Source organism: Alligator sinensis, unplaced genomic scaffold (genome assembly GCF_000455745.1).
Source record: "Alligator sinensis unplaced genomic scaffold, ASM45574v1 scaffold151_1, whole genome shotgun sequence".
In the NCBI taxonomy this organism is placed as follows: Eukaryota; Metazoa; Chordata; order Crocodylia; family Alligatoridae; genus Alligator; species Alligator sinensis.
The window spans coordinates 321,991-334,757 of NW_005842534.1; the positions used below are offsets into that span (position 1 = coordinate 321,991).

General features: G+C 41.7%; 1 protein-coding gene across 1 annotated transcript in view; it reads left to right on the forward strand.

Moving 5' to 3' along the window:
- LOC102385859 (adhesion G protein-coupled receptor A3-like) overlaps positions 1–12,767 on the forward strand; it is a 529,567-nt gene that overhangs the window by 249,593 nt on the left and 267,207 nt on the right. Inside the window, exon 8 of the mRNA XM_014523782.2 lies at positions 11,518–11,682. Coding sequence (XP_014379268.2) covers positions 11,518–11,682 — 165 coding nt within the window. The remainder of the gene's footprint in view (positions 1–11,517; positions 11,683–12,767) is intronic.

Consider the following 12,767-nt stretch of genomic DNA (forward strand, 5'->3'; position numbering starts at 1 on the left):
CTCTACCTGAGCCTGCCAGCCCATAATCCCCACCACTCCAGCGGGGAAAATTCTGGCAGGGGCTCCCCATTCCCCTCCCATCCCCACACCCCAGCAGATGCAGCTGCAGTCCCCAGCTGGGTTTCCCACCAACACCCCCTTGTCAGCCGGCTCTCACTACTCCAGGTAGGGAACAGAGGGGTGGGGCCAGCCCTGTTCTCTGGAGTGGACAGCACAACACAGCCCAGGGCTACAAAGCATCCTGGGATCCTGGAGAACTGTGATTTAACTTGAACAAGGAAGGGGTCTGGGACAGAAGTTTCATAAACTGGTTTGACTTAAATCAGTTAAGTGTACATTCAACCAAGCTTATCTTAAACCCGTTTCAGCCATTTTGGAACGGGCTTATGTGCATTAAACTGCTGATTTAGATCAACTTCTGATCACTTATACCAGTTTATGTGTAACTTCTGTCCCTAGCCCTAGAGTCCTTTCATCTGATATCTCACAGGCCTCATAAAACAAGGTTTACAGTGTTTTCAAAATATAATATAGGATCTATGAAGCCAGCAGATTGTCTCATTTCCATTCATATGTCTATTTAGATATTCTTATATGGAAAATCATTTGTGCTGTGCTGTCCTGTTTGCTCTTCTCTCAGCCCTTTCCTTTGCTTACCAGGTGGTCCATGGTATTTCATCTTTATAACGTTATTACAGAGTATAATGGAGAGCTCAACTTTTGCGACATTGTTATATAAGCATTTGAAGGATAAACTTGACAAACAATTTAAAAATTAAAAATTAATTAATGTGGTGAACTCAGCATTGGGGTTTTTTTTGGGGGGGGGGGGTTTGGTTTGTTTTGTTTTTGGCTAGTCCCAATGGCATGTAATCAAATAATCAAGAATCATCATAAGGAGGTTAATACTTCTCATGAATCATCTGGGAAATATTTTACTTTAAAAGCTTTTTATGCAATTTTGCCTATTGGACTGATTGTCATAATGTTATTTTTGTCTGAGAACTCTATTAGTGTACAAATCACCAGAGCTATGCAAATTGAATAAAACTTTAATATGGTAAGAGTCTGCAGACTACTTCTCTGAAAGCGAATGGAAGTTGTACAAGTCTAACTTCATTGTTCCAAATAATTGCTTTGGCAGTTAAATAGATTCCAAGATACATAGAAAACTATTGCCTGTTGACATTACTTCTTATAATGCCAAGAAAAATATTAATAACAAAAAGCAAGGATTTAACTTTAATAGTGAAACAAGTTTTGTCCTTCTCTCAGATACTTCCAACTGGTAAGGAATTATAAAAATATATTATATTTGAAATAAGCATTGGCCTAGCTGCTGTTCTGTTATGTAGTTTTAGAGACTGACCATAGGCCAAAGGATACAGTAATTTTTGAGTGTCTCAGCGCTGATGTTATAGGACCTTTGACCATGCATCTGTGGGCTAGTTTTTTTGTGCTATTTCCAGGTGCTGGACTACATTAGAAGAGCCTATCCTACTTTTGGTTAGACTGCTTCCAATACAGTACAGATTGCTTTCAGTATTGTTAAGTTGTGAATGTGGCTTATACCCACTTTTGCATGTCTTCTTTACCTTCAGCCTTAGCACTTCGTCCTCTGTACTTATTTGACAAGCTTAGAGGCAGAATATAAAACAAACCAACCTTTACTGTGTTACAGCAGGTCAGATTGTAGCTGTAACAGGATTCCAGTTTTACAATGAGAAATTGCCATGCTCCTCTATTATTGCTATTATTAATATATTTATTTTCATATTATGAGAAACCATGCGAGTAAAAAATCACTGTTGGTCACAGAGTGATTGACCTCTACTTTTAAAAGATATCTGACTTTTTTCAAGTTTTTAAGTGTCAGCTTGAGAGTTATTATCTTGTGATAGTATTTTGGACTGCTGATGTCACTTCAGTCAGTATTATTTGTTTGAAAATCAGAAGTAAAATGAATGTAATAGAGTGCTGACACTAGATCTTTTGGCTCATATTTTAAGATAAAGTGTCTTTCTTTCTTGTTCTTTTTGTTTTGTTTTGGGTTTTTTGTCAACACATTTTTATAAAAATGCATCAAATAATTAGATTCATTCTGTTGACATCCACTGGGGAGCATGATCTTCTCAGGAGATAAAATAAGGCAAGTAAATTAAGCACTAGTTAAATGGCAATGAAATGTATTGTCTAATATATTACATTGTTTAAATGTTGAATTTTTAATATTTATAGATTCAATTAAGCAATAAATTTATGTTTGTTTTCTGTTTCAGAAGAAATAGAAAATCAAGTGCATTGAATTTGCTGTAACCCTGACAAATTGATTACATCTGGAAAACATTTTCTAGGCATCTCCTATGTTGCATAACATACCCTGAATAAGTACTTACTTTAATCTTCCTATTCTCTTGCTGCTGCCTGGCACAAGCTTTCTCTAAAAGGTCACTAGTGCTCTAAGGCTATTTATTTCAGGGATAAATAAGTAATTTTGTCTCAGAGAACATACTAGTAGTTTCAGTTAGTTTTTAGGTACCTAGATTTAAACATTCTCTTTTGATTTTCCATGCTTTAACCTTTAATTCTCTGTGAAAGACTGCATTCCAAGCTGCACCATGCTCTAGAGGCCATTTAAAAAAAATCTTCATTCATATTAATAGTTTATAGAGACTGGTTTAGATGTAGGCTATGGGAGACTTTTTTGCCTAAATTGTGGAAAAAAATCCTTGATGATTCTTTGTCTGAAGAAGAATGCCAAAAAGGTAAATGCTGTTTCTGTTCAAAGAATTTATTTTTATTTCTTCCCTGGAACAGAGGTTGATTCTTCCAGTATTGTACAAGAAATTAGGTCAGATCCTAAAACCTTTTTCAAGAAAAGATAATAAAAATAGTCTTCTGTACCTTCCTCTTTGATTATTCTGTTTTCTGAGATGTAAATGACTGTCGAAATATAAGCTAAATGTTGCTAAGGTATTACTTAGGGAAAAGAAAGGAGTAACTCTGACTAACGAGACCTACTTCTGATCCAATTAGTTATACATGTCTATAATGATGAAAATCTATGCTCCAAATGAAAATCTTTTGCTGTCAGTTAGATGATTATGGGGGCATGCTTTCCAACTATGTTTAGCTTCCTCACTTAGCAATGACCAATGCTGCAGGCTGCTGCAGAGGATTATACAGACTTTTTGGGAAGTGTCACATTTACACTGCAATTAATTTTCTAATGTGTCAATCATTACATTTGAAAGAGGATGAATCATGCATTTTTTTTTTTTTAGTACAGACAAGGAAACATGAAAATACTTTCCTTTCACTGTTCTCTGCTGTAATTAGAGACAGATTCATGATAGATTCATAAAGAAATCTAAATAAACAAGACTCCTATTCTACCCTCTGTACTCATCTCTAACCTCTCCATTTAGAATTTTTCAGTCCCAAATTACAGCTGTCCCCTGCCATGAATGCCTAGGCTTTCCTGTATTGTACTGCTTGTTTCTATAGAAGATAGTAATTCAGTTATAGGACAAGCATATTGTTTACTTAAGTCTTTCTGTCTCCTACTTCACCTTTGGAAGTCTCACCAGTTCCACAGAAGAGACAGGATCAGCAGAGTGAAAATTCTGTGCATGAACTCAGTTGTCTGCATGACAGGGATCATTGGTAAAGCTGCAACTATATGGCATCTTGTGTGAATAAGCCCTGAAATAGATGTCACCAAATTAAGCAGATCAGCTGTTCCAGGATATGTGCTGGCACAGCAAATCCACTTCATTTGGTGAAATACATGTGATCCATTGTCCTTTGTGTTGGTTTTGCAGGACAATGGGGAGGGTGTTCTCCACTTCCAGAGACATACCCATGGTAAACTCTGGGGTTCCCAGAGATCCTAGGGACACACCTCTGGAGGCAGGGAAAGCTGGAGCATCCTGGTACAATATGTGGTCCTGGACCCACCAATCAGCTGATTCATAGTCTTAGCCATGGCACCACACCAGAGTGTTCTAGTTTCCCCTGCTTCCAGAGATGTACCCGCAGGATCTCTGGGGCATATCTTTGGGAATGGGGTGTCAGGATTCTGTGCTTACAGACATGTGCCCCTAGCGGTCTCCAAGACTTTTCCCTATTTCCAGAGACATGCCAGAGATTGCTGGGGACACATCTCTGTAAGTAGGAAAAGCTTAGCAGGTGCTCCTTGGGTTTGAGGGGCCCAATTATGCACAGAAATTCCTGTGACAGACATGACTAATAGCGCTGTGCAAAATGGCTGCGTTTCAATTCAGTTTTGGATTTGGCCATTTTAGAGTGACAGTGATTTGCTTCAATGTTTTGGATGACTGTTCTGTTTTGATTCAGCCAAATCTGTTTCAGAATTTTGACACTGTTTGGGTGATTCTGTCATAGGCTATAATGGGGAATCACAAAAATGCCTTTAACTTTGTCATTTCTTGCATGATTTGGATGAAAATCCTGGGATGGTAGCCCCTTCTGAGGACATGAAGTCTACCAAGTTTCAAGGAGACAGGTGGAGGAGTTTTTGTGAAACTGCACCTCAGATTGTTCAAAGCAAAACTTGTGTCACATGTGTGTGTTAAGGCAGAGCAGGATAAAAACATCAGGCACAGTAGCCCCTTCTCAGGGCATGAAGCCTGCCAGGTTTCAAGGAGGTAGGTGCAGGGGTTTCTGTGAAACTGCACCTCAAACTGTTCAAAGCAAAACTCATGACATGTGTGATTTTGTGTGTGTGTGTGTTAAGATGCAGCAGAATGAAAACAGCAGGGATGGTAGCCCCTTCTGAGGCCATGAAGATTGCCAGGTTTCAAGGAGGTAGGGGCAGGGGTTTTTGTGAAACTCCACCTCAAGCTTCTGAATGCAAAACTCGTGTCACTTGTGTGTGTGTAGGCAGAGTGGGATGAAACCAGCAGGGATGGTAGCCTGTATCAGGGGGTCTTCCTGGTTCCAATTAGATCTCCGCTTGCCCACCTGTTTCTGGGCCAACCTCCTGTTCCTCTTTCCTGCCACGCCTTGATGGAAAACTGATTCAGATGTTTCCCAGGTGGGAGGCTGCCCATTTAGGTGACTTGGGGTGACATCCATTCCGCAGTTCAATACCTTCCTGACACTGTGGCCCATGCCTCAGATTGCATTCTTCACCTCCTTCAGCTGTGGTCCCCTTTCTGGGACCTTTGGTTCCCCCTTAGGCCTTGGACTCGTCTTCAGGCCAATCAGAATCCTGTGCCTCTTGCTCTGGACATTCCTCGCAGTGGGCCCCTGTCCCTTTGACCCTCCCTTTGGGTCCTGGCCACAGCATGGACCAGTTGAGGGTACCTTTGATATCTTTTATTAGATCAACTGAATAGTTGGAGAATTATATCTTAGCAAACTTTCAAGTTTAAAAACCCTTCATCAGGTTGAGAAAGCATCTGCAGTTGGTGTGTGTGTGCTCTTCCTGGATGGAATGAATAGTGAAGAAGCCAGAGGCTGGTATGCACACAAAAAAGCCAGTCAGTGAAAATGTAAATTGAGGTATCAGGGGGTGAGGGACAGGCTGGGAGGGAGGAGGCGAGGAAGGGGATGTAACAAGTAAAAGTGGAGAGGTACCTGGGGATTCAGATGTCAAACAGGTTATAGTGTGTCATAAATCCAATGTCTGTATTGAGTCCGTGAGTTTTTGTATCCAGGTGGTTGATGAAGTGAAGTTCATAGGCTCATCTGTGAAAAGTAGTTAATAACAGTGCTACTAAGAACATGCTCTCATATTCCAAACAGCCTTCATGTCTTTCTCCAGCAGTTACCCAAAACCAACATAAATCCTAACTTTCATCAAATTTGTACCTCTAACAGAACTTTAGCAGTTATCTCAAATGCTTTATAATCAATTGTATCAACAGATCAGCATATCAGTTATACCCTCCATGCATTATTCTCACTTAACATCACTGAAGTTGGTTTTCATATTACAGGTTTTGATGAAAATCCAATTTTGCATTGAAAAAATAGCCACAATAGCAGTTCTGTCCCATTTATTAGGACAACAACTTCAAATTGTAATGTGGTCTGGAAGGGCAAATAAATTTTTTGGAATGATTGTCAACTAGTTTTAAATGGAGTATTAATTGAGAAGTTGCTGTTAGGGGAATTTGATGTAAGGAAACTTCTCAATTGATTAACTATTTTGATTCACATGAAAATACTAATCACTCAGTGAACAGAGACATGTAGTTGGCTGTGTTAGTCTGACGTCAGGCAGAAGGCAGGGTAAAATTACACCTTATAGGCCACTGTTGTTCAACCTGTCTGGCCTCATTGGCCACATGCGTGGCTTAGGGCCAGTCTACAGTCTGAATCCTGTGTGTGGGTCCATCTGTGGGCCAGATCAATTGTGAGATCTGTCACTGCTAGTCCTTGGCAATAAAACCAGTTTCATTCAATATGAAAATGAAATTTGTGGTCCCTACCTGAAGATCAGAGCCACAAGTGTATATGAGAAACTGGTATTTTTTTAAGTTATAGATGTAGGTAGTCTTGAGTCATCACACAATGTCACCAAACTGTATAACTGCATCTACTAAAAGCTATTTACCACAAGTTACTGGCTATCTAATTTCTTGAGGGTTAAAACAATGGTCCTGTAATGACTGGATTGAAAGAGTCATTCTCCACTGTATAAAGGAAAATTAAAAAGTAATATAAGTTGTTGTGCGTGCCGGGTGTGAGCCAGGCCCTTTTTTGTGCTCTGCGCGGGCTGTGGCCAGCAGCCCGGGCACGCGGGGTCGGAGAGAATGGGCGACACGCTAGAATTAGGCACGGACTCGTAACGGTAGATTTAAAGATTGTTTACTTACACCGAAGATGGTTGCGGTGCAGGCTGGAAAACTTGCTTGAGTTGCAGTTACAGACAAAACAACACGAACAATCACGTGGAGTTTGCTAGGCTCCATGGAAACAGAGCTCCGGATGCCCTGGACAAGCGCACCACCAAAATAGAAACCTCGTAGATACGTCTTAAAAAATATTATTGCTCGAAGACGGAAAGAGGTGGGCGGTGGATCAGGTCGCCAAACTCCTCTGAATCTCACACAGGGTTTCTATTACCCTGCCGTGTACCCAGAGTCCCCACGAGATGGATGTGGAGTCCTCTTTGGCTTTGGCGGAACCCGCTCAAGCCTCTTATACGGCAAAGCTTCTTATCCGGCTAGCAGCCCATTTGTTAGCCGCCACGTGGGAATAATTTAGAACTAGCCAATAGCGGAGAACAAATTTGCATGCGGGTGGCGGGAACTCCTTTGCACCCTGCATTTCTGCTGCAACTTGAGAAATGCACCCTGCAAAGAAAGCTACAAATTGGCGGGAAATTCTCCCTTGCACCGGGGTTCTCCTCTGCAGCAGAAAACTCCATCGTGCAACGAAGCTGCAATTTAGCAGGAATAATTCTAATGCCGAAGCACACACAAAATCATACCTTTGGGTTATGACAGTTGTCAAGTAAATAATCTCCTGAAGATTATTATGGTCCACTTCAGTATACATGAGCACATTAATCTAATTAGTTTATATATAGGTTTTCATTTATATCATTTTAAACTAGTTTATCTATCTATCTAGTTGACCTTTTCAAGGAGATGATTTTAAATTCATATAGCATGATTCAAATTGAAAAAGGTTGGTACATTTTTTTTTTTTACTGCATATTGCCTTTAAAAATTTGCTTCCGACAGAAAAAGGTTGAGTGCCTCCAGCCACAAGACTCTAAGGTTTTGCTTTCACTACCTGATATATAGTTTTGAAATCTGTTAAATAACAATGAAACTATGATTTTTTTTGTGAACCTTTCCTATATTTTGCCTGTAAATCATTTCTTCCAGGATAACTTCTAACATTACAAGCTATTGGGCAGATTCAGCTACTAGAATTTTTGTAAAATAGCCATATATTTCAGGGAAATGTTACTTTATTTGGTCTCCCAAGCCTTTTCAAACTCTGGAACTTATTTCCAAAATATACATTGGACTGAGGTGCAAACAAAGGAAAATTCAGTCTTGAATCACTGACACATTTAAAGTGTAAAATATTTGCTTCTTAAAATGTATCGGTTATAATCCTTTTCATCTGTTAGATGTATCCAATTGTACTGATGGGCCATGTCCAGATAAGCATGGACATTTGCTTTCCCAGGGACAAGTAGCAGTGGCATACTTTCCCTAGTCTAGGGAATGCCCATGCTAGGTGCGCTCTGGTATATGGCAGGTTACCCCAGGTCAGGTAGAGCAGCCTGGGACCAGCACCGAGCTGGTTCCAACAGCCTTACCTGGGGTTCTGGGCACCTCCTAGGGCTGAGCCAATGGCAGGAAGCCTGGCTGGGAGCTGAAGCATGGCTCTGGCCAGCCAGGCTCTGGTTTTGAGTGGTGCATGTTGCCACCACTTATGCCACCATGCTTTTTTTTGGCATGAGTTTTTCTGACCACAGGATCTCCCAGAGTCAGAAAATCCCTCCCCACTTCTCCTCCCCATGCTGCAAGGTAACACGGTGGGAAACATCTGCATATGTGGGATGTGGCGCCATAGACAGGTCTGCAGCGCCACATACCGCATGTCCACGCTCATCTGGATGCAGCCATTGAGTCCATTGGATCCTACTGAAGCCCTGTGAACTTTTATGAGGCCAGGATTACACCTATTAGATGAAGGGAACCCAGATTTACTGGTTGAAATATTTGGGAAATAGTAACAATGGAAGTTTTAGGAAAATGAAAATATTTATAACTGTAACACATACACAAAATGTACAAGCATTTTGTACTGCAAAGTGTTCTAGTTTATGTTGCTGTAAATATTTTTAGTTTGAGTATGACCAGATTTAATATGCGTTTCCTCTGCTGTCTGTTTCTTAGTTTGGAAAGAAGTAGGAGATACTGCACATAGGCAGATACCTGTGGCCTTTGTTAGGCATATAGTCTAGGGATACCCCCTGCCGTTTACTGTAAACAAAAGCTAGTTTCAGTCCCATTTAGAGAGGGGGAAATCAGACCCCTAGCTTCAATTACTAAATTGAGCAGTGGTCTTAAATCAACTGGTTGAGAGAGAGGCTGGGGGCAGGGCAAGCCCGGATTGGAAACGCTTGGGTGATGTCACACCAGATATATAGGAACTTCTCAACTGAAGCCTAGCCTCTTTTTCTTGGAGCTGCTGAAGGCTGGACAGCTGAAGGCCAGCTGAAAAGAACTGTTCCCCATGAAGAAGTCTCCCCCACTCTCCACTGGAGAAGTGAGTTGGAGCTGTGTGAAGGGAAAGCCTCAGGTACGGGGAGAGGAAGTCTGTTTCAGGGCTTGAGACCTCTGTTCCCTCCCTCTTCTTTCCCTTCTTGTTTTCCTAGGTTTTGAGAGAGGGTATTAATCCATGGAGCACACTGACCAGGGTTAGATCCTGGCAGCTTGCTGGCAGTTTTGGCCAGGATTAGAGGCCTGGCAAGTTTGGGCCAATCGTGAGTCCTTGAGCAGGATAATTTATTAATTATCTGACCAGGGTTGGAGCCTGGCAGGTTCTTTTATTGCAGATTTGGGCTAGGATCAATATCTTGGCACACTTTGTGCCAGGGCTGAGAGCTAAGAACCTGATATGCTTTAGTTGCTGTTGCAACTTCTTTTGTCTTAGCCTTACTATGTGATTGAATCCCAGTTGTATGTCTTGCTGGCAGTTTTGGCCAGAATTAAAGGCCTGGCAGATTTTAGCCAGGCCTAAGATCTTGAGTGGGATAATACCAAGGGGATATTAATCCCTGGAGGAATGGACTCCTAGCAATTATTGGCCAAGATAGGCCTAGCCCCCTTAGTTGTTTTGAAATTGTTGCATCTCAGCTAATCTGTGTATCTGAAGCCAGCTGTATGTTCAGGCTCAGAGTGAGTAGGTCTAGGTCATTTTTTTGTTGCTGTTGCAATTTCTTTTGTCTCAACCTAGTCCAAGCCCAGGGCAAATAGGCCTGGTTTCTTCCTTTTATTGTTTTACAGCTGTTGTATCTCAGCCTTGTTGTGTACCTGAGCCTTACTGTACGTTCAACTGCAGGCCAAAATAGGCCTCGGTTCCCTTGAGTTCTTTTACAGTTTTCTGCTCCAGCAGAGCTGGGGCTTGGAACTAGGAATTTTGGGGGTGTGGTATGCTAACTAAAGCCACAAATCACCCCCTCAAAACCAGCATGTAGAAGTGGAGATTAGCATCTTACAGCTTTGAATGGAGCAACAAAGTGCCCCTTGCACTGCAGAAGGACCTGTGCTCTCTAGCTACTCCCTGAGGTGCATCAAATCCCAAGGAGCATCACATAAAACAAGGGTGGGTCCGCCAGTCCAGCCTATTGCTCAAGTGTAGGTATAGGGGTGCAGGCCCTGGAACTACCCTTTGGAGAGCCCCCAAATCACAGACTGCCTGGGTATGAATGAAGCCTCCCTAAGATGCTGCAACTTATAGACTATGCTGTGTAATTAGTAGTGGTTTAAATTGGATTTCTTGTTTTCCTATGTTTTCTGTAATAAATCTGTCCTTTTGTGTTTATACTCCTTGTGAAGAGGAAGGTTTGTTTACACAGGACACTCCAGCCAAATTCCCAGATATCTGAGAAGGGCCTCAATCCACAGTGATCACTCAAGTGATTCCAGATATCTGCGTAGGGGCTCAAACCACAGTGAAAACTCATTGGGTACCCTGAAATTTGAACTCAGCCCTTGTTGCTGTGAACTAGTGCCTGGCAGAAGGGTTACATAACATAATTTCATCCCTTCTTACCTACCTCCTTGAATGTTTGGCATAGAGACCCACTGTGATAGCATGGTTTGGTCCTGTATAATGTTTTGGTTATAAGGGAGAGTGGTAGCAATTTCAATGTTTACCCTGCCCAATGCTTTGAGTATTAACACCTATAATGTCATATTTAGTGTGGAGAAACCCCTTAGGTTATACCATTTTGAGTTTGTTTCTTAAACCTGCATTCAGATTAGTTTGATATGTACAGTACTAGAAAATCACCATTTACCTCCTCGTACTTGCATTCCTAAGTAAAATTATGGCAGCCCTGCAAAACCACAGACAATCCACAAGACCCTGGCGCATGTAGCCAAAGCATCTGCAGATACTGAACCATAAATGCCAATGAATTGGCAAAGCCCCTTAAGGAGTGAGAAATCCTGTATAAATTAAGGCTCCCTTGGCAACATTAAATCTTGTATTTTCTAACTTTCAAATGCTTGACTTAGCAACCAGAATAACATCCATTAACAGTTTTTATATGCAACTTGGAATGACCTGTACAACTATCCACAGCATAGCTAGAAGAGCTGGTCTAAATTCAGGCTAGTGAAATCTTCATAGCACAGTATCATCTATTTTGTCTGTATAGTAACATACTCTAAAAAATATTTTTATTTTCAGAGGAAATCAGTAAAGCTAACTTCATTTTTTTTTTAAGAAACAGATGTCTAACTCTGCATTGGTTAGTGGTCAATAAATTATATATTATTTTTTTTACAGTGAGCTTATCCTGTCCAGCATTGACATTGATGCAACTGGGGACTGGGAGTGTCTTGTCAACAATTCTTATGGAACCAGTAGGAAGCAAGTAGAAATTGTGGTACTAGAAACAGCTGCACCATACTGCCCTGCAGAAAGAGTAATTAACAATAAAGGAGATTTCAGGTATGATTTTTTTCTAAGTTTAAAATAACCAACTGTGCAGAGGGAAAAGATTTGTCTTCTATAAAGAGTATCTGTAAAATTCCATATTGCACGCTACAGTAGGTTCTTATCCATTGTCTCCAACAACATTTTTATTAGTAAGGTAAGGAATTGCAGACTTGATGAAGGTGGATAGACAACTGGTTGGATCATCATGCACAATAGACATATACAAGTCCATGGGGCTGGATGGCATACACCTAAGGGTGATGAGGAAGGGAGGTAATGGGGGAAAAAAAAAACCCTTGGGTGAACAGGGAACTCCAGGAGAATCTGGGGGCAAAGAAAGAGATGTATAGGCAATGGAAGCAGGGAGCAGCCACCAAGGAGGAATATATCTCCCTGGTGCACTATTGCAGGGAATCAGTTAGACAGGCCAAGGCAGGGCTTGAGCTCAGGCTGTCTTCAACAGTCAAGGTCAATAAAAAGTCCTCCTTCAGGTATATAGCGGGCAAAAAGAAAGCTCATAGCAACATAGGGCCCCTGCAGGACAAATCAGGACAGTTGGTGGTTGATGCGGGGGAAAAAGCAGAGCTCTTCAATGAGTTCTTTGCTTCAGTATTTCTGTGTACCAACCAAGCCAATTCCCCCACCTCAATCATTGATGGATGTCCACATGGCACCAGTCCGCCTACGGTTATTTCTGAAATAGTTAAGGAGCTCCTGGAGGAGCTGGATGGGTACAAGTCAGCAGGCCCGGATAACCTCCATCCACGGCTGCTGAAAGAATTGGCCAGTGTTATACCTGAGCTGCTGGCACAGCTGTTCGAGCACTCGTGGTGCTCTGGCCAGGTCAATGAGGACTGGAGAAGGGCCAATGTGGTGCCCATTTTCAAGAAAGGGAGAAGGGATGAGCCGGGTAACTTTAGACCAGTCAGGCTTACCTCTATTCCTGGGAAAATGCTAGAGAAAATAATCAAAGAACACATTTGTGAAGGCCCAGCAGGGGAAACGATGCTGAGGGGAAACCAGCACGGGTTTGTCACAGGTAGATCCTGCCTGACAAACCTTGTAGTCTTCTATGACCAGGTCACACACTGCCTGGA